Source organism: Styela clava, chromosome 8, assembly GCF_964204865.1.
Source record: "Styela clava chromosome 8, kaStyClav1.hap1.2, whole genome shotgun sequence".
NCBI classification, from domain to species: domain Eukaryota; kingdom Metazoa; phylum Chordata; class Ascidiacea; order Stolidobranchia; family Styelidae; genus Styela; species Styela clava.
This window is the reverse complement of record NC_135257.1, coordinates 20013446-20040795: the sequence shown is the minus strand read 5'-3', so window position 1 is coordinate 20040795 and position 27350 is coordinate 20013446. Positions and strand designations below refer to the sequence as shown.

General features: G+C 35.3%; 1 protein-coding gene and 1 long non-coding RNA gene across 2 annotated transcripts in view; one reads left to right on the top strand and one right to left on the bottom strand.

The window, feature by feature from the left end:
- Positions 1-27350, bottom strand: part of LOC144425610 (uncharacterized) — a 76010-nt gene that overhangs the window by 40362 nt on the left and 8298 nt on the right. The gene's annotated exons all lie outside the window — the stretch shown is intronic.
- On the top strand, positions 1226-20908 carry LOC120346627 (uncharacterized). The gene is made up of 13 exons (XM_078115438.1): positions 1226-1346; positions 5689-5770; positions 7384-7505; positions 8317-8439; positions 9018-9167; positions 10138-10235; positions 11632-11759; positions 12052-12147; positions 13042-13076; positions 13538-13605; positions 14687-14799; positions 15166-15234; positions 16410-20908. The coding sequence occupies exons 1-13, from the start codon at positions 1330-1332 to the stop codon at positions 16518-16520; spliced, it is 1212 nt and encodes a 403-aa protein (XP_077971564.1). The 5' UTR covers positions 1226-1329; the 3' UTR covers positions 16521-20908.

The window sequence follows — 27350 nt, the reverse complement described above, 5'->3', positions numbered from 1 at the left end:
CTTACATGACCAATAACATTGAATCAAGCACGCTGTGTGTGCTGGTAATGCAATCTATTACTGACATATTTATAGCATTGGTGATGCATATGCCATAAATGCGTCAGAAGTTCATGTAGTGTAGTTTTAATTCAATCAATACTGAAATTTTAGCATTTTTATATAAAAACAAGCCTTACTGCATGCACACATTTCATGTGCATAAATTAGGCTTACATAACCAACAAAATTGAAGCCAGTCACGATTGTGTGCAAGTAATATAATATGTTATTATGGAATAAGAATAAATAATTAATATTGGCATCTATGAATAAATAAGCAATAGGATTATCCTCTTAAATTAGGTGAAATATAATAACATGGGATATTGCATTGATTATTGTGTTGTATATTTACTTAATCTGGTGCGCTAGTTAAGCCTTTTAGCAAAGGGTGTGAACAGTGACTGTTGCACTAATGTGTTGTTAGCGTGATAAAAATTTGCTGATAGGATAGGATTTATATATTTATCCATGGGGAGTGAAAAGATGATAATATGGCTTAGTACCATGGCGAACCACGGCCTCTCGTCCGGTTACCAGTCCATGTTGGGTATGAGATTAGTTTGTCAGTTATTTCTTTTCAGATGAACTTGATGATGGAGGATGTCGTAACAGATCAACGGTTAACTGAACCACCCTAACCTACGAACCCATGCAGGGTAATCAGAGGTGCAGTGGCGAGAGTATTCCTAAAGCTTAGCATGATTTCTATCATATCAGATACTCTAAAATCAAAAGGAAAGTGTCAAGTGTGAGAATTTTTTTTTCTGGTATATTTCTCTCACATAGTGTGGAATGAAAAGTAGATAAGCTGTGTGTGAGTGGAACGATTTTATCCCCTTCAAATGCAGAATAGTTTCTTATGTATTGCTGGCTTCTTGTGCCCAGTATATTCTTAAGCCATGGCAGAGAACAAACACGGTATGACAAAATACTTTTGGTACTGAGCGATCTTTATTAATAATGGATCATCAACTTCTCATTGAAATTTAGAATAGGTGTCTGTGCAAGTTTGTTTTTAAATATTGCTCTATAAAGATGAAATAGTCGTGTACAGGATGTTACCGAGGAATTGTTGTTGCAGCAAAATGTTATATTTCTGAATAACAAAACTTTTAGATAAATTACATATCTGACTTTAAATTTAAAATAAATAATGACAATAATATTTTTTTCTTCAAACAGATCAATATTAGGGACATAATGGTTATCTCTGATTACAGCATCAATCAATATATGTAATTGCTTTTAAATTTGTTCTTGACATTTCTGAATCAATAAAGAAAAATGCCTGGAAAAGGAGGGTGAGTACTGTTAGATAGTTTTTTATTGTGTGCTTGTTTATGCTTCTTGCTCTCAACAAGGCACTGGACAAGGGGTACTCCTGTAGTGTGTGCATCAGGTCATGGTTAAGCCATAATTTTATTCAGATTTTCCTTATTTTAATTATATTACGAGTTCGGGGGCTGTCTGTGTTACCCCCTGCCCATAGTCTTGAGTCTCTTTTAGACAACTTGATATTAAGTAGGCAAACAAAAGTAGTTACCTCCCATATTGGTACACACACTTCTGGAGCGTCAGGCAAGATGCCAAGGGTATGCAAGGAAATACTATTTTTAAAAAGATGGGAATCTTTTTGGCATTGCTGACCTAATTTACTTACATTTTGGGTGAAATGACGGTCATGGAATTCAAACCTGAGATGTGTCCTAATTCTGTCATTCATACATAGATGAATTTTTCTTGGGAGTATCTTGGGTGATTTTTGTATTTTTAACCTTGTGTTTCGCAGTTCCATTTGAAGTAAATCTCTGGATAAGCAGACACTAAGGTGCAGGTGTAGTGTGCTGCTAGATTCAGGATAATATCTTTGGGGGCTCCCGAAGTATGCGAACCAAGATGGCGGACATCGGAATGTAATATGTGTACTAGGTTAGGGTTAGGCCATAATTTTAGGTATAAATACTACGGGAGGCTCTTGGTTAGTCTTCGAACTGATAATAGGACTAAAATAAGAAAAAATTGGAAAAAAATTATCGCCTAACCCTAACCTGTTACCCATGTTACGTTCCCATGTCCGCCATCTTGGCTCGCATACTTCGGGAGCACCTATTTTTGAATATTGAATATATTCCAAATTGTATATTGCTTAACAGAAAGGTTCACAGAAACCATTGTAAAAAAATGGAATTGATTTTAAATGTTCAATGGAGCAACTGCCAAGCATTGTAAATTTATAGAAATCAGTTCAGATAAACATTGTTGTGTTCAATTTCCAATTTTTCCAAAGTTGAATGCAGTTATTTTTTGGCCAATAACTAACAATTCAATTAGGTATTATATCATTTATCAAATACCTTACAAGAAGCTAGTGTAGTAAACATAATATTTATTTTCTAGAATACATTTAGAGAATGTATTCATAGTATTAAATTATTTCATTTTGTCCATCACATAACATTGTTTCGTTTTGTTTTATTTTTCCCATTGTCACAAGTATTTTTTGTCCAATAACACATTTTTACGGTAAAACAATTCATTTTTAGTCAGTTTATCAAAAAACCTGACATCAAGCATTTTGTGTAGGTAACATAATATGTATTTATTACAACACATTTCCAGAATGTATTCATAACAATAAATTATTCCAGATTGTCCATCACAATATGTTGTTTCGCTTCGTTGTTTTTTTCACACTGCCACAAGTTAAACGAAGTCTATTTTTTTATCCAATAACAATATTCATTTTTATTTAGTTTCCCAAAAAACCTGAACCCATGACAATTGCACCTGTATGCTATTACACCTATGGAATTTTTTTTGTTTTTCGGATAGTTGAACCCATACTAACCCTAACCCATGGGTTTTAGCACCCGCATATAGATTGAACCCGTGAATATACGCATGGGTTCAAATGTGCGTGGGTTCAAATGCACGGTCACCATTTTAAGTATCTATTTTCTAAAATACATTTCCAGAATGTTTTCAGAAAATTAAGTTGTTCTATTTTGTCCATTTCAATCGTTGAACCTAACAGAAGCATGTAGTGTTATAAACTTAATCCATTCTGATTGGCAGCTAAATGTAGCAATCAAAGGATTAGTTTATGGACTATTCGTGCTCCTTACTCTGATAAGAGCATTTCAACCATTAGCTTTTAAGGTACCGTAATTATATTATGCGCTACAAAAATGCACTTTAGACATTTAAAGATATTTACAGGCTTTTGCAACCAACATAATACATGTTTCTTACAATATCGTTTGCCCCAATAAGGGTTTTACTTGTTCCACTCAAGTGAGTGGTAATTCCCATGCATACAATGTTAGTTTTTCAATCAATCGTTTTTCTAAGTTAATAAATTTTCCAAGATTCAATTTTATTATTGGCTATAGAATGCCCTTATATTTTTCTTTCACAAGTAACATAATATTTATTTAATCATACAATATTTCTATTGCTTTTTCTATCAGATAGGACATTTATTTCCATTCATATTGATATTCAACAATCGTATCAAAATTTTCAAACTTTTTCCAAGAACTTCGCCTTGTTGTTGATATGCATTTTTTGAAAATTCGGTTAACACAGAATTTTTGGTAAATTTACTCAATTTCCCATAGTATGAATATATATATACGGTATATATATATATAAATTTTATAATTTTATATTTTTCACGTCTCGCACATTTGTGCAGCATAATGTTATACCTTTAAGGAAATAGCCACTTATCGGATAACCCAGATATAATAAAATAATTACTGTTATAGTATAGATAATTTACTAAATTGTCAACAGTATTTCATAAGTAGGTATTCTTGCTTCATCAGTAAGCTATTACAATTACTGATAATTTGCAGATAATTTACTAAAAAATTTTAACAGTATTTCATAAGTAGTTATTGCCTAGTTCACAACACACTTGACTTTCCGCTAATTACTTGGACTTATTAAGCATGACTATTTGATAATCGAATAATTGAAATTCCATAATTGAAGATATTATCATAAATTTATCAAATTAATTGCATTGGCTATCCCTGCCAGTGCTTTACAAATGTATTTATTAAAAGACTTTTTGAACCTATTCATGTATGGCAAGCGCATCTCATCAACTATGTTATAAAATTACCTAATAATACAGCCTTTTCTCACTTGAGTCAACTTCTTAACCAAATTTTTTTTAAAGTGTATATAATAGCTAAACAGTATCATATAACTAATTATTGTGCAGTTTACAACGCACTTGACTTAATTACTTGGACTTAAGCATGACTTACTATTCGAAAATTTAAAAATTCCCTGGTTGAAAAAAAAGTATTTCAGAGTTTAGCTGGGATACCAAATTGTTTAATTAATTTTGGAAATATTCATCTATGTCAAATGCATATTATTAAATATGCGATATCATCTGATCCTTTGGTATTCGATCTCAACGGTTGTGTATTAACCTAACCCTGACCAAACGATGTTAGGGTTAGAAACTAAATACCACGAGAATGTGTTTATGAGATTAAGCGCATACCAAAGTGGCACCACAATTTACAATTTAGTATGGTCACTTTGATTTGCCATTGCAATCATATTAAGCAGGTCAGATTGCATACCAAAGTGACACCTCATCAACTTATAAGGCAGCCATTTCTTAGCTGAGCTAATGTAATAACTGTTGAATTGTAGAAAATGTACCTAACCATTGAATAGTAAATATATAAGTAGGTATTGTACATTCAACACACTTGAGGTGAACATAAACATGACTTACTATTCGAATATTTAAAATTTTATAGGGGGAAAATGTATTTATAAAGACTTTTTGAAAATATTCATCTATATATGCAAATTCCAATAAATATGTATCATCATTAACGTAGGGTTAGCTTGGTTGGGTCAACCTAGTTACCAATGAATCATAGAAAATGTACCATCAATCAAACAGTAGTAGTTATCAGTACTAGTTATAGTATATATACTAATACTAGTTATCAGTTAGCAGTAAGTAGTTATTCACAACACACTTGAAATGACATGAGTAATCGAAACTTTAATAAATACCTTTAGTATTAGGTCACTTGGGTTTGTGTTATGTTAACCAAAGTTAATTGCAGATACAGACGGGGATTTGAGAAAATACTTTCTTATTAATTCATTGATTTTATCATGATTTCTGTTTTATATGGTTCTGACACCTCTCATATGACTATTATAACCACATAACACACATATGTACATTTTTTGGACCTAAGTGTCATGCAACCTGTATTTTTAATGCCGGTAACATGAAGTGTAAAAATTACATTCAAAGTTAGAAATTTTAAGCATTCAAAATCCGACAAGCAAAACGACAAGCAGTTTCGACATACCAGATCATAAAATCAATTAATTACTGTTGAACATTTCTAAATACAGAATACATGGCGATCCAAAATAAAATAGAACCAAGTTTATTTGAAAGATATTCCTGAGAAAACATAACTTTTGTGCAAAGCATCTTTTGTTAACTGAAACTACAATCAATTTACGAATTAATTTGGAAAATCAATTCATACCTAATTTAAGTCGATTTTTGCATTTCAATCCCACACCTTGGAGTTTACCCTCAATTTTACGAACACCTTTATTATGAATCATATTTATTCCTAGATCTGATGAAACAGAAACCAAACAAGAACTAACAAAACCTACAGATGGATCAACAAAGCTAAATGGAACCTCACTGGTACAGGTAAAGTCAAATAAAAATTTTCAGAGCGAAGGTATTGAAGGAGTATGAGGTGGGGGCGATAAGTCTATTTACACATATTTGCCTCTGGCTCGACGGTGTGGTGCATTATGCTAAGCGTTAGTAATACGCTCACCTCTGATTATGTGTGAGCGGATTGCTGGACTTCTCCTAGCCGTAGGGTAGTTCACATAACCGCTGGTCGATTATGGCTTCCACCATTAAGTCCATGCATCTGAGGACAAATAACTGGCTAACTAATCCCATTCCATAGAGCCGTAATTCTCCATATGAATAAGCTGTCTTATCGATTTTCCTCTCCCCTAGGATAAATATGTAAATCCTTTCCTACTTCTCACATAGTTTGAACAAATAGAATCACCTTTGAAATCTTTGAAATCACAATCAAGCTAAAAGATATACTGGTAATAAAATTCCTATTTTTTGAATATTTAGAAGTTATACAATATGAAATGAATTTGAATTTTCAAACAATAATAGTCTAGATCAGCTCAAACTTTTTTCATTCGATGCGCAAAAATTCTGTGTCCCATTAACTTTTTCACCAGGATAAACAATAATTTATTTTCTGCAAAAATAGACACTTTCCGTTTAATAATAGTTAACTAAATTAATTAAATTTAGCAACAAGTATAGCAATTTTTGGGGCTCCCGAAGTATGCGAACCAAGATGGCGGACATTGGAATGTAATATGTGTACTAGGTTAGGGTTAGGCCATAATTTTAGGTATAAATACTCTGGGAGGCTCTTGGCTAGTCTTCAAACTGATAATAGGACTAAAATAAGGAAAATTGGAAGAAAATTATCCCCTAACCCTAACCTGTTACCCATGTTACGTTCCGATGTCCGCCATCTTGGTTCGCATACTTCGGGAGCACCCAATTTTTAATAGGTCTATGGCCTACCTGAAAATGTTCCTGTGGCCCAGTAGTGGGCTGTGGCCCATTGGTTGAGAATCGGTGGTCTAGATCAGGGTGATCCAAAGTTGTCGGCCTCGTGGGCCACATAATTATTTTTTCATCGTTCTTGGGCCACAATAGTGTAATAGGTAAACAGTGCAATACAAAACAAACACTTTTATTGTGCAAACACATAGTTATCAGACATAGCCATCCCAGGCTAATAGAATCCACATTCGATTTTTAGTTTTCTATGATGCTTTATTGTTAGCATATATTTCCGACCAAAAAGATTGAAAGCCAGATAATAATTTAGACTGCCAAGCACATCATCCAACTTTGCTATTTGCCTCGGCTAGCCATAACACTAGTCAATTTAGTGACATTAGTGATGTAACAATATGTCAAAGGATTTTTCTGATTAATTTTATCACGAAACAACACGAAATGCGATTTATTGATTAGTCTCCGAATGTGACGCGGGCCACAGATAATAAAGCGGCAGGTTTGGTCTAGATTATTTCTAAATTGCGATATAACGTTAAACAAGTTCTTAATGCTCAGCAAAATGCGCCAACCACAGGAAAAGTCCTTGAACTATTTTTAAATTCTTAGCTGAACCCCAAAAAGTAATTGCCCATCCTTTTCTTGTTTGACTTTCTGAAATCTGATCTGACAAATTGTTTATTTTTTAGGGTCAAGCATCATCGCTGACGTCAAAAGGTAGAGGACCAACAGGGATTGTTACCGTGGTTTCGTTACGCATGAATGGAATTGAGGAAGTATGGAGAAAATGTACACAAGATGTTGTTGCTAGGTAATGAATTGTGTGAGAAATTTTGGAAAATATTCCTAAAATAGAACTTTTGCAAATGTCATTATGTAATGTTTTGTCAGACCAAAATTCTAGTACCAGAATATCCCATTCAATTTTTATATCCTTCACTTCTTTAAAAAAGGGCACGACCAAAGCACTAACATAGTTTTGTAATCTGTAGCAACATCAATGGGAGACACAATTTCTGATTCAATCTGACCAATTATAGCAGCACGCCCGCACCTTATATAGCAACGGTGGGCAAACCGCGGCTCGCCGGAGTTTTGGTGCGGCTTTTTTCGCTGGGAATAATAATATATTATCCCAATTTAACTTTTAACTAAGAGAAACTGTAGCGTAACAGTTTTTTTAATTCATTAAGCGGTTGAAGAATATATACTTTGCAATATTATTTTCATATGTTTGTTTAAAGTTCTTTTCAGTTCACAGTATTCTAATATTATTAATTTCAAAATTATGCGGCTCTCGCATATTTCTGACTTGCTGCACTTGCTGCTCTTATACCAAAAAATTTTGCCCAACCCTGATATATAGAATAGGATAATTGAAGTCTTGCTCGGAACGAAGGTGTGGAAAACACTCAAAACATACAAAAAAACGTACTTCTGTCTATTCCAATTAATTTATAGTCATTCTAAATTATTCAAGAGTGACACTACCCAAGTAACAGTTCATCTAACCAAGTAGGCTAAGTCTTCCTCAGACCCTTTGGGGTCATTTGATTATGCCATTAATTGGCTTTCCATTCCTCTAATTTAAATGTAAAAATCAAATCAAATCTTTATTTCAGTCTTCTATCAACATACACTGAAGTACTTGCCAGATGTGTCCGAGATTTTCACGGATTTCATGTGTCGTCTCATGAAGATCAAGCATTGATGGTTTTCCAACAACCATGGGATGCTTTGAACTGGTAAGTTAACCCGATCAAGCCGGTGTCTCAAAAATGTCATGTCCCACTTGTTGCATATCTTTAACAATTCATACAATGCCTATGAAGTGAGATTCATAGAATTGGGAAAAATGTGAGACAATGTATTTTTGGGACATAACAGTTCATGCATCTTGTATAAGGGTAGTCATCTGTTCTATTTTTAAACTGCACTGCTAACCAAACAAGAAGATGGTATTCCTCTTTTGATAAAGAAAACTTATCAGGTGTTTTATCTTCTCTTGAAAACCATTTTATGCCATCGAAACAATAGTTTATTTCAATAACTGATAAGGGAACAGTGCATTTGTAACAATGTGTTTTTGTGCTAATTTAGTTTGCAAGAATTTAGAGGTTATTTTAATTTGCCGAAACCAATATTTGAATAGAATTGTAAGAGTGAGTTTTCATATTTCTGAGTGAGAACAATCTTCTATGTGAATAGACCTTTGAAAGAATAAATTTTCGTAAGGAAAGACTTTTCACGACTTTGGAGTTCTTGTTCGCAAAGTATATTTTGAACTCATCCTTTGAAATTATTAAACCTTATTTTTTTTTAGCTGCCTGACAATTCAAACAGCGTTCGTTGCCACCAAATGGTCAGAATCAGTGATGGCCTGTCCGGCTTGTACCAGGGTGGAAGAACCAAGAGGGCTTGCTGGTAGAACATTGGTCTTTAGTGGGCCAAGGATACAAGTTGGTGTAACAAGGTAGATTGATGATTTAGCTGTTAATTTCAAATTAGGTCTTTTGAAAATGGGTTAGAAAATAGGCAATGGTTCCCAAACCCTTTTTCAAGTGACCCAAATAAAAATGAATTATGTGAAATCTCGCGACCCAAGGATATTTTTGCATACTGAAATTAAATGGCTACCTCAACACATTCATTTTCACATAATATTTATTTCAACAGAAAATAATTGCTAGTTAGTAAGTTGCGCATGTTTGCAATCAGCGAGTTTTTGAAATCGTGGCGTGGGTTCACTTAAGTAAAATATACGCTGCCAAGTTTTATGCTGTGATATTTCCCAAGTTTAAAATTGCGATTGAGCAATACTACAATACCAAATATAAAATAAACCAAAGAAATTACAGAACTAAAAATAATATTGTTGGAAAAACGGGTGACACGTAGGTTGAGAAACAGGGACGGCCAAAAATAAATAATCTACTATTCTAAAAACATTCAAAGGTACTCCTGAAGTATGTGCACCAAGATGTCGCATAACCTGAACCCTAACCTGGTACACAATCTGAGTTCAGGTTGTGCGCAACCTTGGTGCGCATACTTCAGGAGGTCGCATTCAAACATAATATTTTTGAATACCGAACATTGAGTGATTGTAAATTTTGCCATGAAACAATCCTGACTAATTAACATAAATTTCATCAGCTAATGTGGAACTGTTTATATAAGCATTTCTTCGATTGATTTTCTGTTACGTGCCCTAGTAGTCCAGATAGTGAACTTCCATTACTGCTAGTGGGAACTTGTTAATTTCCTTTTTTTGCCAAAATTCACTGCAATGAACTGACATTAGTTTTCTAGCATCTATGGCACAATAAGTGCCAAGGCTGGGAGTTCTTTTTTTGTCCGAGTATCTGTCCAGTTTATAGCGATGATTAGGAAAGAGCATTCATACTGTTTTCATGTCAAAATATTTTTCATTCTGTTTTCAGAGGTAAAGTTGATGCAGATTATGATTTTGCTGCAGCCAGAACAAAATACTCTGGAAATGAACTTGATATTGCTGTAGGAATTGCTAAACTTGCTAAAGGTATTTTTGTTTTCTTTAAATTCTGTAGGTGGCTAAGGATAGTAGGGCGTTAGCATTTGATATTTTGCTGGTAATAGGATAGTAGTACGGTATGTGTACCAGGTTGGGGTTAGGCCATGATTTTATTCCGATTTTCCCCAATTTTAGTTATATTATGAGTGTGGGGACTGTCTGTGTTAGCCAAGTGAATATACCCCCTGCCCATAGGTTACAGTCCCTTTACACAACTTGATGTAAAGTAGGCGAACAAAATTAGTTATCTCCATATTGGTATACATACTTCTAGTAGAGCGTCGGTAATAGATTTGAATCGTTGTTTTCAATCAACTTTCCAATCAAGAATAAGGATAAAAAATTTCTAAGATGTGAATGAGGAATTGTATTTAAGACTTAAAAACTTGGTAGGTGTGACAAAAAGACTTTCATTTTTATTCATTTTTTGCATTTTCTCTTTCTCTGAGTTTTACTTGATATTTCCTTTCAAATTAACACAGGATATTTGGTACAATTTTCATAGGACAACATTTCATAGGACATTCAGTAGATTCTTTAGTTGGAATTATGCTGAGAATGTGGTGGCCATATTGGTCATTTAACCTCATGTCCATAATATATATTTTAATTTTACTCTCTTATCTAAGGTTTAATACAGCAGTCAAGTCTTTTGTATTATAAATAACTAATCAATTCTTGTGCATCATTTATACTAATACTCATTCAGTATTTATCAGACTCATTTATTTATTTGCATAATCTATGTTGTAATTGTCTTTTTTAAAGGACTAAATCTTTCTACTGACACATTTTAAAAGAGGCACCACTAAAACAAAATAATCTTCCATTTTGAGTATATTTAAAAAAAGGTACTACCGAAGTATGTTAACCAAGATGGCGGACACCCGAACGTAGTATGTGTACCAGGTTAGGGCTAAGCCATAATTTCAGGTACAAATACTATGGGAGTCACCTGGCAAGTCCCCAAACTCGTAATAGAACTAAAATAAGGAAAATTGAAATGAAATTATGGCCTAACCCTAACCTGGTACACGTACTACGTTCCGGTGTCCGCCATCATATTTCGGAAGTACCCAATAAAATATATTTAAATATGAACTATATTGAAGCCAGTGTGCTAAATCATCTACAGCAAAAATATACCTTATAATATTATATTTCTGCCAACGCTTATATTTACAAAGATGATTATCATTATTCTCTTTCCAACATAAGAATCTTACTATTAGGCACTGGCCTTGAAGCATTTTGCTTCCTACACACCAGTGATTGTTTACCTAGAACTGTATATGAAGAGAGTGTGCAAAACAGCCTATAAATCCATCAATGTCATTTCTTTTTTACATATAACCATTAAATTAATACTTGCATCCTTTCACAGGCGGGCAAATCCTAGTCAACACAGCTGCATGGTCTGAGGTCCAGAGATCTCAGTTATCACCCTGCATTAATAATGACACTGGGAGACATAGGATTGAAAAAAGTGAAAAGAAACAAAGACTTTATGAGGTAATTTCAAATGATAAAAAAGTTTTTTAAAGTCAAAATCAGTGACTGCCTGCTTGCAAAGAGCCTTGTTGGGAGTGAAGGCATGGAAACGTCATATAAAATTATCTTCGTGTTTAGCTAAGCTTAATTGATTTTTTTTAGTTTTATTTACAAACTGAATAGTACCAGGTCAGATTCGATTAATTTCAACCATAATCAAATATTTGATTTATTTTGAACACACCTGGTCAGAACTACAAGGAAAAGTAATGTATAAGAGTTAATGCCATCTAACTTGTTCTTTTATTCCAAGGTTCTCCCGTCAGCCTTAGCAGAACGATCTAAATGGTTTGGAACAACATGCAGCAACTGTGGAGATAAAATAAGACCTGATCAGGGATATATTAAGGTAAACCCATCTAAAAAAAACTGTTCAAGTTGTTACTATGGATGTTTCTCCGAGCAAGAATTTTTTTGTTTTCTTCCATAACAATGACGAATCAGCAAAAAGTCAACGATGATGTAACAATTGTAATATTTGCAGCTGCTCAGACATTTCGTTCGTTTTTAGTTCTGTTACAAAAATCAGTTGTGAATCAAGTATTTTAAGTGTCAATATGTATTCTGATAAGCTTAAGTTTAGTTGCAATAAAGAAAAGTTCGTCTTGGAAAAGCTGCGATAGACTAAAATTAACTATCAGTACATGTAAGCGGTACGTGGTTGTATATTTTAATTTAAGCATGCAAATCAGTTTGTAATTGCCAACTCCCCAAAACACTCGCAAAATAAGCATCTAAAATGTTGCTGTAGTAAAGTATAGGAAGAATTCTTCTGTGGCCAAGAGTTAGAGAAATTAATATCCATAGTGTTATGCCTACCACACAGTTTGTTGCCCACATAATCTACCTGGGAGTAGATCACAAAATATCGTAACAACTTCTGCGAAATGATTTCTGTGAGAAAAATCTTTTCCTTAAGGTATAATATGAAGAAACAGCAAGCTGCTTTTTAAGAGCGAATAATTCTTTGACTGGGTTTTGCTTTTTATAAATTTTCATAGTTCTATCAATAATTTTTTTCCACCTGGTTTGATGATTTTGTGGTCAACAAAATTCAGCATGTTTATGTTACAGTTGTCTACCACTAACAGATTCTTTCCTTACTCACCTGGTTGTAGCCCACTTGTATAATATCAAATCCCATTCTCATTCAACTTGCAAACTGTTTGACTCACAATCACAACTCTTTACATCACTATTAAAATTGAAACATTACTAAATAGATTGATTTCTGTATTCTCAGGCTCTTGGGAGACACTGGCATCTGAAGCATTTCAGGTAATTTTCGTTTATATCACTGCATATCACTGTTTCTATAGCTTTTAGCAATCCAGTTGTTGACCATAACTTTGCACAGAAATCTTCTCCTTTGTTTCCGAGTGAGTGCTCATGACATTGCTTTGAGAAAATCATTTTTTTGAAAAAAAGGTTAACTTTCATAATTATTCCCATAGGATATTAATCGCTGACAGGATAGTCAGCACTGAAATGACAAACGTGTTTATAATGCCTAATGCTAAATACTTCAGACGTATTTGCTATACTTTTCCATATTGTTTCAATTCCGTATTCATATTTAAAAGAGTATCAGACCTTCAAGTTTCTGAACTCTTCTAATATTTAATTTTACCTTGGTTATTGTCAATTTAACAACTTACCTAAATCCTATTTTACTTGGAATATTATTACACTCAGGCATTCAAGTTTCTGAATTCTTATGATTAGATTTTTTACTTCAGATGCTGTCACTGTAACAATCCATTGATGGACTCGTATATTGTTAAAGACGGAATGCCATATTGTCTTGGTAAGTTTAAACCGTATACAGACGTTTCGTCTACTTTACAGACCAGGCGTTTCGACCCAGGTGAAATATTTCATCATTGCGATCAAGCATGGCACATTGTTGATAAACTTATCCTCGCAATGGATTCTATCGGGGCCGAAATGTCTAGTTTGAAACATGTGTGGACTGAAATGTCTGTAAGACAGTTCTTGACAGGATAAATACATATTCCCCTACAAAGCAATTCTAATGCCGATGTCTCAAAATTGTCATCTTTCGCTTGTTCTATGTTTTCAGTTCAGAATAAATATATAACTGTGAACAAATAGTCACAAGAATTTGTTGAGGGATGTATTCAAGTTACGTTCTTCATATGAGGCATATCCACACTTTCACTCTAAACTGGGTATAGGAAGCAGCCATTGACATTCAAAGACTTACTACAGGGGTTCCCAATCTTTCATGGCTCGTGGTCCCTATCCAGACATTTTTAGCACTCGTGGCGCCCCTTGTTTATCATTTCAGGGGTATTTATAGTGTTATTTTGATTGGTAGCTTTCAAATCCTATTATGTTCAAACAATCCATGCTCAACAAAAAGAAAGAAAAACAGTGAAGTTACCTTATCATGCAATGTAACTAGGAAGAATGAGGAGTTTTTTTTGTAAAGTGAAAAGTAAAATCAGTTTTGTGCCCAACATTGTGGCCCTCTCCAACTGCTCTGTGGCCCCCTTAGGGAGCCGGGGGCGCCTGGTGGGAAACCTCCGAGTTAGTAATTACTATTTTGAAAGGTTCGAAATCTTTCTGACTTGGCATTTCATATACAATTTATTGTACCGTGAAACTAATCGACAATTGATGATTTGAAAAATAATTAAAACATCTTTGGAATAGGTCCTGAATTATTTCAGGTATATTCTGATCCATTTTCCATAAAGAACAATAGTGAGTCGACTCAAGTAACTTATTCTTAAAGAATTTTTTCATGTCAAGTGAAGGGTCTTAGAACCAAGAATTATATCATATTTTCGAGTCAACAGCGGGAAAAAGCAAATAATGTCAGCTTCTGAATTCGAAGTATATAAAAATTCTAAACTTTTCAGACGATTTTTTCACCCTACATGCACGTACTTGCCATGGTTGTGACACCATCATAACAGGATCCTACATTGAAGCAATGTCCAACTTCTGGCATCCTAACTGCTTCGTGTGTCAGGTGAGTTAACTTGTTTATTTCTTTTTTGCACACATGAATATTTATGAGTATAAAGGCGAAAATGTATAGAAGAATAAAAATGACCGGCTAAGATAGAAGGAGATGATTTAAATATTTATCTTGGGGGAAAGGAAAGCCGTAATACGGCTTAATCATATGGCGCACCACAGCCTCTTGTCTGGTTACTAGTCCATGTCGAGTATGGGATTAGTTAGTTATTTGTTTTCAGATGCGTAGACTTGATGGTGGAGGAAGCCGTAACCGACCAGCGATTATGTGAACCACGCTACGACAGTCACCCTTGTCTTCCCTTCATCATATTTTTATAAAAATTGAATCATTTTATTTGATAAATTTTTTTCACAGAAATGTCGTAGAGCACCTGAAGGAAATGAAAATATCTATGAACTGAATGCTCTTCCGTTTTGTTTAAAGGTAGGTTGGTACTCGCTTATCTTCACACCTTGGCTTCATTTCTCAAACTTTTTTTGCCCTGTTTTCTCCCCCCTCATTGTCATTTTTTGCTTCGCTGAACACTAAGTAATTAGAAAGTAAAATTGATGGGTGGTTTCCAGAGTATTTTATCTATTGGAAATTTAAAAAGTTGGTACTCCTGAAGTATGTGCACCAAGATGTTGAATAACCTGAACCCAACCTGGTACACAACCTGAGTTTTCTGTAATCTTGACAACCGAAAAATAAAGCCGAAAAAATCAGGTGAAAATCAACGATATTGAATGGTTAGCACAATACCATGCTTTCTAAACTGGCACGAAGCCTGTTTGTCGCCAGTTGGCCGACAAATTCACAACCCAGAGTCTTGAATTACAACCGAGATCGCCATGGCGACCAATTTAGTTGTAATTTCAATCCCTGCACCATAAAATGCTCCAGAAAAGGGTACTCCCGAAGTATGTGGCGGATAACAGAACGTAGTATGTGTACTAGGTTAGGGTTAGGCCATAATTTTATTCCAATTTTCCTTATCTTAGTTCTATTATGAGTTCGGGGACTAGCCAAGTGACTCCCGTAATATTTGTACCTGAAATTATGGCTTAACCCTAACCTGGTACACATACCACATTCTCATGTCTGCCATCTTGGTTCATATACTTCGGGAGTACCCAAAGAAGTTCACGGAACAGCAGTGTCCCGCGAAACACAGTTTGTTAAACGCTGTTTTGGACAAGCAACAACTAATATGTAGGGGGTGACTGTATTTTGGCAGCATCAGCATCAGTGGTTCACAACCTCTTTCATCTTTTCGGGGCCCACTTTCGTTGTGCAAAAAGTCTTTCATATGCATGGAAAAAACTACAAGAAAAACAAAATTCTTTTCGCAATGATATGCACTCCATTTAAATAATTAAAAGGATAATTATCATTTAGTAGCAAAAACACAGTTACCACGCCCTTCGCCCGGTTTTAAGACCATGTCGCATATTGGAGTGTTAGCTAGTTGTTTCAGATACAAGACCTGGATGATGGAGAAAGCGGTAACTGATCAGCAGTTACTTACTTGAACCACCCTACGACAACGAGGAGTCCAGCAATACAAGTGAAAAATCACAATGAAATAAATATTTAATCTGTTTTTTCCTTTCTTCCAGTGTTATCATGAAGTCTCGAGCTCAGTGAATTCAGCTCGAATCAAAGCCCAGCAGAAACAGCCAATGAGACCGGAAGAAGTCACAAAGCATAGAGCAATTATCAAATCGTGAAAGTATAGATAAACGTTTAAACTTCGTCAAAAAACATTTTAAAATTTTCCTATAATATGCACAAATTACACATTATACTGAGATTGGTCAAAGTATGATAAGTTTCCAAACCAGTGCTGTCGAGAGTCAAAGATGAAGCTCTTTTTTTTTTCAATTGCTTGTTCGTCGTTTGTTGTGGAGTCCCTGTTTTCACAGACCTGGTTTTAAGACTTAAGAGTAAATAAAGTTATGCATAAAATCGGGGTACCAGAAGCTAAATTTTGACAAACCACTTTGCAGTTGGTGGAGAAATAGAAATTGTTTTTAAATAACCCGCAATTCACAGTGGGTTTAAATTACTCCCCACACAGCCCATCTTCAAACTATACCAAAGAACATTGTTATGCCTAAATCTGGCAGTAGATTCCATTAGCGATGACAATTAGAGGTCAAAATTGTTTGTAACCGTTAACCACAACTGGGTAACACTTTTGGAGTTACGGTGAAATGCGGTATTGGAGTTACGGTGAAATGCTACTTAAGCATGTAAAAACTGACACATTTGATAGCATTTACTGTTAAAAAGCATCAGTCAACAATTGTTTACCTAGCATTTCATCATAACTTCAATACTGCTATAAAGCATCAGTTGTTGAAGTAGAATTTCGTGCATTCATTCGTTATTTTGCAGGTCACCAAAAAAACCTTGTGAGTTTTTCGCAGGTCATTGGTTTGCCACCCCTGCTATAGTCAGTCCATAGTCTCCTTCCACAGACTGAATTGTGAACCAAAAGTTCATCATTTACCATATGATTAAGCCACCTCATCAGCTTTTTTCTCCCCCCAGAGGTAAATGAAACAAAATTTGATCTTGAAAATATACAAAACCAGTGTATATGCTTTCCTGTCTTCATTATTTCCATGAAATTCTTTTAAAAATATTTTATTTATATATATTGACTTTGAATTTTGGTGCTTTATAACCATTCTAAACCAAAGCATATAACTATATATAACCCAAATTCTTTACAATTTGTTCAAATATATTTTTTTTGTTTATCATTGTGTCTATTTCTTTACTTTTTATCACTTTTATTACCAATTTTATGAATCAAATTTGTTTTGCAAAAGATAGAAACATGTATCATGTATTTTTGAACAATAGAAAATGCTCAAATATGTAGAGAAAATGGTTGTTTCGTTTTCTATTTCAGCACTTGCTTAACGAAATCAATTGTAAAGAAATCCACTTGGTGTGAAGATTTTTCAAATTGGCAAAATTTTGGGTAAAACCTACAGCCTTTTTGGGCCCAGAAAAATTTTAAAGAAAGTTTAAAATCATGTAACCCTTACTCATCTTTCTGCTGTTATATTGATTATGTCTAATACTAATTGATTTCTAATAAATTCCACAAAGAGTGCATTTTTTTAAATTGGCTAAATTTGGATTCTAACAGTTGCACTCAAGAAATCTATGGTATATATTGAAAATATAAGAAATGGAACTGCTTATCAATTCTGAGATTGGCTTTCAATAATTTTATAATAGTTCCACTTTTATATCGGATAGTAAAGCAATTTTGTCCCACAATAAGGTACTTCCGAAAAACAGTGGATAATTCCATTTCATGTCCAGTGTTCATGAATCAATAAGCTATATAACATTACATAACTAGGTAACATCTGAGCTATTATTTTTCTGGGGCTTCTTCTCATGGCTGCCTGGGTCCTGTTGGTATAGCCTAAATTTTTTTATTTTTGTAAAAAAAATGCCCCACACCACATAGTTATTTTCTGGCGGTTTTGAGTTTGATCTATGTATGTTTAAGTGACGGTGGTCTGCCATTAACAAAGTGTCTGTACATTTTTGTATTTTTTTTATTCTCACTAAATATATCTTCACATCAAGCAACTAGTAATCTTCCAAAGAATGTCATTTTTTCTCTGAGAATCATTATTAGAAAAAAATTGAAAAGGGTAGAAATATTTGCACTTTTATGGCGCCATATTGAACTATGCATTTGGAAATCAGGGTAATAAATAGTGTTGAAAATTATTTGTAAGTTCAACTTTTATCATGTTAACATTGCTTCTATATATCTAAACGCATTCATTTTCATTTTGGTATGGGGTGTTTCAAATCACTCAAAGACAAATTTTCACATTGCACTCGACTGACAGTGTGCACATCTTGTGTAGCTATCCTAAAAATCGAACTTGCTATATGGCAGTCCAATATACCAGTGGAAATTCCAGGCAGGTATTGTTATTTGTGATGTTTCAAATCTTCTTGATTTTTCATCCCTAAACTGTTTTGTGTAATTGTTCACCAAGATAGAAAACTAAGGTTCCCTTTGCTTCTGAGTGAGCGCATATGACCTGGTTCTAACTAATTTGGCATTTCAGTTTAAATAGGTCCGGTTGAATCCTCATCACCCCACCTCTATCGATTTTTCATGAATATAGCTTCCTACATATAAGTGACTGTCACTGATTTTTTAGGCCATCGTTACAAAATAACCTTTAAAACTATAAAAAGTCATTTAATTAAGGGAAACCTTCACATATCGAAAGTGGGCCAATGATCCAAAATAAAGAATCAGATGTGGTCCGAATCGAATATTCGGAAGGTCCGCATTCGGACCGCGGTCCGCCAGTTGAGTAGCCATTAACAAGCCATTCCGGAAGATCATATCACAGGGATCTATTGCTACATTTTAGTTCTTCAACTTACCAGTTTTATTGAGTTTTTCTCGTTTCTGTTTCAATAGCTTTTGCAATTTCAGTGTTCACTTAAAACTTTTTGAGAGAAGAGTCTTCTTTCCTTCTGAGTGAGTGCACATGGCCGTGCTTTGAGCAAATATATTTCTTGACAGGGCATATTTGGCTTTTCTCATTCTTGGCTATGAGCTGTCTGGTCCTAACTTTTGGATCTGGTCCTAACTTTTGGACTTTTAACAGAGCTGTCGTTCTGATTAATATACGAATTAAACAAGCCCTTAAAATCCTAATTATTGTTATTGACTTTTTTGCTCTTGCTTTTATTTCAAATAAAAATTGATTATTTTATTATTTTTGCAGAAATTTCTTGCACAATCCTTGTAAATATTTATGAATGAGATTTTACTTTTCTTGTTATTTTCTTGATGGAGATGTTTTTGTTTTGTTCCAAAACGTACTTTTTTTTAAGTTTTCTCTAATTTGCATAAATCTGCAATTTCATCACTCTACCCCAGCTGTCTATTATTTGGCAACGCGTATTCGGCCTAAATATGTCGTCTGAATGCAGCAGTTTTACTTGTTTTCTGGAATGGCATGTTCGTCGTTAAAACGTGACAGTGAACACAAAATGGTCTCAAAAATTATGTATGAAATAGGTTAGATAATCGTACCCCAAATATAGTTCACTTCAGCTTCTTGTCGTGAGATCTACGCCGAGCTAGTACACAAACTTTTTGGGCCGCGGGTCCTTGTTTGTGAATCTTATTTTTGACGAATCCCCATCCTATGTTGTATCAATTTCTGTGCTTAACCAACAAGGAATGATAATGTTTTCTTTAATGAAATAAAACTGAAGGAAGTCTGAATTAATACATATTAACGTTAAATACTGGTAGGCTAACGGCAATTCGATGAAATTATGATCTATTTGTACATATTTCAGACTCTTTTCGTATCATTGCGGACCCTCTGTATAGTCATCTAGTGGTTCACGAACCCCTTTTTGACAAACCCTCAAGTTAGTAAAATAGCGTGAGGTCTAAACGCTGCTTTTATGCGACATATGGCATCAGATTCCACGCTATAACAGCACAGTCTCGTCAGCAATGCCAGCTTCTTGGACAATGTATGCCAGTGGTGTGCAACCTGCGGACCGCGTTAAATGCGGTCTCAAAGAAAAATGTGCGGCCGGCGAAACGAGGTTTTATGTTAGTTTAATCTGGTAAATGTGAGTAATATCAATCAATTTGCATATATCCCAGTCCAAATCATGATCTATGACGTTACAATGCCCTAACAGCTAAATTGTGGAAGCGAACAACCCATGTCATAAGATCGATACCCAAAATATTTGTTCCTGCAACTACCAGAAAGTCTATGTTAAATAAAGTTGTTGCCCGCGTTTACACCCAGTTATTTGTATTTGGCCTTCCTATATTGAAGGTTGCACACTCCTGATGTATGCTATTAAAGATGAATTATTTCCAACTTTTTCAACATTATGAACTTGAAAAACGTTGACAAATAATCATGTAATTTGTACTATACATGGCCACGGCTTGCATTCCGATTTGTGTGAATTAGAGAATTCCGTTTTTAACACTAAACCCTCTGTGTTTTGTATATTTTCTTGATTTCAAACTAATTTTAATATTTCATGCCATAAATATACAGTTTGCAACTATTATTATTTGTTTTATCGAGATTTAAATGAAAAAATACCAGATGAGGGGTATCAGGTTCTCATGTCCTTTTTGCATTTACTTGAAGTGTACGGGATAAGGCACAAACAAAGAAGTTTTATTCAAGACTATAAGTTACACCCAGACGTGCACTTGTAATTAGATGGAATGGGAGTACAAGAAACACAATTTTTATTCAAAATTGGGCGATGGGTCGAAAGCAAAATATATAACCAACGAGTACTATTCGCATTTTTGGGCCGTTAGTTGTAAACACTATAAAGCAATGGTTTCTAGCCTTTTATTACTCGTGGCCTCTTTCCAAAATGTTTTAGCACTCATAGACCGCCTGTTTATCATTCCAGTGGTTTTTATAGTGTGATTTTGATTGGTAAATCCCAAATCTTATTATGTTCAAACAATTCATTCTCAACAAAGTGAAAATATCCTGTGAAATAACCTTATCAATCAACGAAACTTGGAAGAAATGTATAGGTTTTCTCGCAAAGATAAAAGAAAATCGGTTTTACCTCTAGCATTGTGGCACCCCTTAAATTGCCCTGTGGTCCCATTGGGGGTCACGAGTCTCCGGTTGGAAACTACTGCTATACAGCAATGAATTTATTTGTAGCATGCTCTTTTGTTTGGAAAAAAACAACCCAGTGATAAAAAAAAGTAGACGTAAACTGCTGTTCGAATATGACAACTGTTTCTACTCACAAAACAATTAATCACTATCTTCGACATTGCCCTGTGACAAGTACTGCACGGTTCACCAGAGACAAAGTGTTATCCATCACACTTGTGAGTTTTAATCCAATTGAAGCGAAGTCACTCGGATATTGACCGAAAGTAGGCCGTTTTATAAATTGAGCGGCACGCGAAAGTCAGCTTATGTCGTGACTGCATGGTAGACTGTGGTGCGAAAAAATAAATTATAAGGCTTTTTTTCGGAATTTGTCTCACGTTGAAATTCCAGCGATGCTCTGGTGTTGAGTGTCGACCAGACCAGACTAGAGGTTCTTTTTCGAATGTCATTTGCGTAGTAAATCGTCGGTCTGTGAGTTCAACATGTCCATAATCATAAAGGAGGATCAGAGCCGTATTTTAAAACTTCCCGGAGCCGCAGTAGAATATTTAATTCTTCAGAATAAAAATTAAAGACTTTCATTTTCGATAATCGAAGTTTAATTTTCGACAGAAACAAAAAAAAAACATTAAGTTATCTGAGTTTATCAGCAAAAAAATCGACCGGCCAGAAAAATTGCTTATAAATCGCAACCGAGCAAAATCTAAATATGCGATTCCTACGGCCTTTGTCTCAGTTAATTCTCACTATACCGCACCACCGTCTAGCCATGCAACGCAATTTTACTTCCAATGATGTCCATAGGGAATCAACGACTCATCCAATCAGATATAATTATATCGTCGTATCCGGCGTGATCAATGCAAAATAGCTTACTCACGGTAATTCGGTAGTTTGCATTCATATAGTTGAACAGTGTCTATATCTCTGATGCGTAATAACAAAAAAGCACCACGCGTAAACACCAACACAAGTTATTGCGATATTTTCAGTGTTTCCCTTGTTTTGTTATTATTTTCTGTTCGATTTCATGGGCTGTTGTTCCAATTGGTACCTCTGGACAAGGAAAAAGCGGGGAATTATCGTCCATGAGTAGTTGTAAGTTATCGCTGTAAATAATGGCTTGTCAACAGTTAGAATTTCTGGTATGAGTGCATGATTGCCACGCTAAAGTTAGTACTAATTAATCAATAGTTCTACTCTCGCCTTTTTTTGTTACTACGCGTTAGAGATATAGGCCCGGTTCAACCAAATGAATGGACACGTGATAACTACCGAATTACCGTGAGTTAATGTTATGTTAGCATTTCAACGACAGGTATATAGTGACCACGCATTGAAAGCAATTCGATTTTTCTATTTGGTAAATAAAAGCGCGATATTGCCGTAAATTATAGTTTCTCAAACATTTAATCTATTGACGACCGGACGTAATTTTCCTGGCGACAGTTTTATATTTTCTTAATCCCAATTATGTCCAATTTCTGACGAATTTTCATTTATAATGCTTCTTTAACCATGGTAACTACGCCGGCATAGTTTAAACGGCCTAACTAAATTAACGCCAGCTGGAACTAAAAGCGAGACGAAATTACGACAATTTTGTAAGCGTATCACTTAATCGGAAAATCGTAATGGACTACAATAATAATCCATTTTCAGGCAGAAATCAAGTTATGAAGAGATCCAACACAAAAGCGGGGTAAGTGTAAATGAGATGATCCTATTGGACAGGAATCTTCAAACTGGGTGTACCGACTTCCGGGTGAGTCGAGAATAGGCTCAATGGGGGTCGCGGTAAAATAGTTTTTCGACACTAACTTATGTTAAAACAAAATATTGATCACATTTGAGAGATTTGGAAATAGTACTGAGACCCATAATCACCGATTTACAGCCAAGATACGATATTTTGTGCGAAAATATGCAAGCACATCGTTCCTATTAAAAGTATTGTATGTTTAATTATTTTTCTTAATATTTTCGGTATTATTAAATTTTACTTTATTTTAGTTCCCAGGAGGGCGCTCCGGAAGTAGTCGTACCGAGATGACGCACAACCTGAACAACCCTAACCTGGTACACATACTATATTCAGGTTGGGCGCCATCTTGGGGGGGGGGGGGGTGAAATTTCATATCCAACTCGGTAAATGTATTAATATCATGATAAACCAAGGCTTCTATCGACATGTTTCCATGTCTATGTCTTCTCCCTTTTCGGGATAAAATACAAATCTTACCCTTTATCGTATGTCAGCGATGCCATTTCTATCGGATGTGCCAGTTTAATTGTCGAATATGATAAATCTTTTTTTAATTCATTAAGTTTATCAATAGTTTGGGTAAAAATACATATATCAATTGCATTGTCTTGCAATCAGCCTTCGTACTATCTAATCCTGCAACACGAGCGTGCAAGCTTATTCCCACGACGCAAAAACTCGTTTCTCCTTTCACGATCACCATGACAACGACCTAAAATATTACGAGATTTTAAGACAATAGCCCGAAGAGTTTACAACTAAAATAATATTTGGGCTGGAAAATTGAATTAATGTTGTTTTGTGGCTTTGTTTGAATAAATAAACGGGTTTTGAGAAAATAGACTGTTACAAAAATAGTATAATTAACAGTTATTTTGGGGTTACTGAAACATTTAGAACGGGATATCGATTTTTAAACTATGCGTCGTGAGATAATTCTAGTGTACCGGAAAATTTAATCCATTACCCGAAAATTTTTCTCCAAAAAAATGTTGAATTTAAGAGTGAGAAAGACTAAATTGCCACTGGTTGTATCGGTCATTCAACCGCGCAATGATTGTTATGATTGCACTGAACAAGCTCTTATTAGCATGGAGTAATTGTTCATATATATATTATTATGAAGCTGCAGATTTGAAAAATTTGGGAATTTAGATTTAGTTGAGATTGATTTCATGACGTAGGAATACCCACATAAAATACGACGTTTTCAAAAGCATTTGCTGATAATTCGCAGACAATAATTGGCGTACGCGCTTATCATCTTTCGAATTACGGAAATATCTGCGATTCGTGGCTCGTGGGTGTATAAACTGCGTGGGTTTGATAGAGATAATTTATCCAATCTTGAGGCGACGAACATCCCCTCCGTGACATCGGAAAAAAGTTCAAACGATATATTAGACCAGTGGTTCCCAAACTAGGGTCCGCGGACCTTTTGGGGTCCGTGAAGCACTTTCTAAGGGTCCGCGAAACAAAACTGTAATAGCTTGATAATACAAAAATTAAGTGCTCAAATTTGCAAATACACGTTTGTCGCCTTTTGCTGCTTTGCATTCACCACTGGAGACACTGATTCATCACTTTTTGTCTCAATCACGCTGTCCTATTGTGATGTCACAGAGCTGTGTGTCTGTGATATCACAGAGAGAATTCAATTCCTGTCACCACAACGTCCACAAGTTTACTAGCTGTAGCTGACGTTGGCCTTTTGCATGTTTACCAAATATCGAAACAGACTGAATGTCATACATGTTATTAGAGTTGAGCCTTATATTCTTTTGTTCGCTTCACTATACGATGCATTGATTTTTGTTGTTATCTTTCAATGTTTTGTTTTAGTGCACAGGACCGGGAATCGTTAAAAAAATTGCAAGGGGTCCGCCATAGAATTTTATTCAAAAAGTTTGGGAACCACTGTATTAGACTTAGTCACATTTAGTGAAGTATAGCGAGCTGTACGTTAGGCTACATACAGGTCAGATTGTGGAACTTAACTACGTTATATTGGATGTTACTAATCTCGGATGTTTCGTACAAAGCCTCACCACTAATGCAAAAATGTGAGATTTAAGAAAAACATCCCCGCCGCGTTTCAAAAACAAACTAGTAATTATCCAGATAGGGTTCGGGTTAGGAATGATTTAGAAGTTTGAATGCCCTGCGCAATCTGCATTCTTAACCCTAACTGGATAATTAGTAATCTTCTCAATTTGAGAGTTGGCCGGGGCTTCGTACGAAAGATTCAAAATCTGGAGTTTAACTGTTATACCCAACCAGTGGGGTATCTACGTAAAATATCGCTCTGGGTAAAGTTCAAAAATGCGCCCCTTTTATCGTTGACTGACAATTTTTAACGAATGTTGTTAAATTGAGATACTTGTACGTTATTATTTAAGTAAAAGTACGAGTTTCAATTATTTCCAGTTTGAAATTATTTAATTAAAAAAAAAAACGATTAAAACTTTTTGCCATGTTTGCGCCCCTTTCCAAATGGGTCCATGGCACGAGCCATCGATGCCATACCCTAGATACGCCACAGTAACTAACGTCTCACCCAGGAAAAACTATTTATTGGAATAAAATCAAAAATGAGTGCCATAAATCTAACCAATGCCTTTTAAATAAGGTAATGCTCCCTGGCTACGCCACAGCTGCAACTAGTTTTGTTGAATAAAGGTTCGGCCCGCGGTTTCACCAAGTTATTTGTAACTCACCCTACTGTATTGAAGACTGCATCCCCTCACTTGAAGGAACACGCAAAGGGTTTCAGTCTCACCACAACGGCCCAAATACGTAAGCGCAGAGGCTTCGTAAATAATTTTGAAGTCGTCGGCTTTGCTCGATCATTTCTAGCGGATTTTAATCCAATTTGAAGTTACGTTTAACCGATTCGTCTAATTAACTCGACGATGGCGAATGACCGATTAGACATTTACCGCGTTGTGTTACAACTATGCACATATTTGTAGGATACCGTTACGCCTCGTGCAAGGCGGGATATTTGTAGCATTTTGAAGTTGTGTGCGGGGCTTTGGAGCAATGTTAGCAAGTATCGCTGAGGGATACGATAGACCAATTTTTAAACCAATTTCAAGCGACAGGAACGACTCATTGTAGCAAGGGAGGGGTTGGGGGGTGGGGGGGGATTGAGGGTCGGAGGGGTAGCTCGGCTAAGATCCGTACCCCCCCCCCCCCCCCCCCCTCTCTTTTTTAAAATGTGAAAAAATATTCTCTGTTATACATAGCAATTTTTCGTAACTAGTATTCTTTTTCGGACCCGCTAGGGGCTTTGGAGCAATGTTAGGACGAATGACGAATTTCGGACGAATGAAACAGTTTTCAACCAGTGGGCCATGCCTCATAAACATTTTTAGGTTGGCCGCTAACATAGTTGTAGATAACGGTAGTTTCATTTGTGTCGCTATAGTTAAATTTTGATTGCAGTAGCAAAAAATGTTGCTGCTGTTGTTTGCTGCAGACTGGTAATTTTCATCCATATTATTAGAATGAACGTGTTCATATTGCGGGAAGAAATATAAGTTATTCTTGTAGTTTCACTTTGGCATGAAAACGGTAAAAGGCATGGAATTTTTGTGCGACAAAAATGTGCAACGACAGAAAAAAGGTTGAGAACCACTGTCTTACAGAAACACTGGCTGGGGTGTGCCACCTTTAATACATGAGGGCCAGATACAAATAACTGGGTGAAACCGCGGGTCGCACCTTATTTTAACAGAGGTTTTCCAGTAGTTGAATGCACAAAAATTTGAGGTATTTAATCTCATGAAATGGGTTATTCGCTTCGCACTAGCTATAGCGCATTGCAAGCAACGTCATAGACATAGATAATAAATTGGACTTGAGTTTAGGTTTTGCAACGCGAAGTGAATTGAATTACTCGTACATACCAGATTACTAAATTAAAAACTCGTTTTTCTGGCCGCGCACCATTCGAAATTGGCACTTCTCACGGGCCAGAGGAATTTTCCTTGAGGGCCGCAGGTTGTACACCCCGGTCTTAAGGAATAAGATGGGATTTTATAGTCAATCAGAGAGAAAGGAACGTCGCCAAGACAGCTCAAACTCATTGC

Bases quoted from the DNA above. Each gene is read 5' to 3' on its own strand.
- LOC120346627 (XM_078115438.1), top strand. The intron at 10,236-11,631 runs GTATTTTTGTTT...ATCCTTTCACAG, and splicing joins AATTGCTAAACTTGCTAAAG to GCGGGCAAATCCTAGTCAAC. The intron at 13,606-14,686 runs GTAAGTTTAAAC...TAAACTTTTCAG, and splicing joins CGGAATGCCATATTGTCTTG to ACGATTTTTTCACCCTACAT.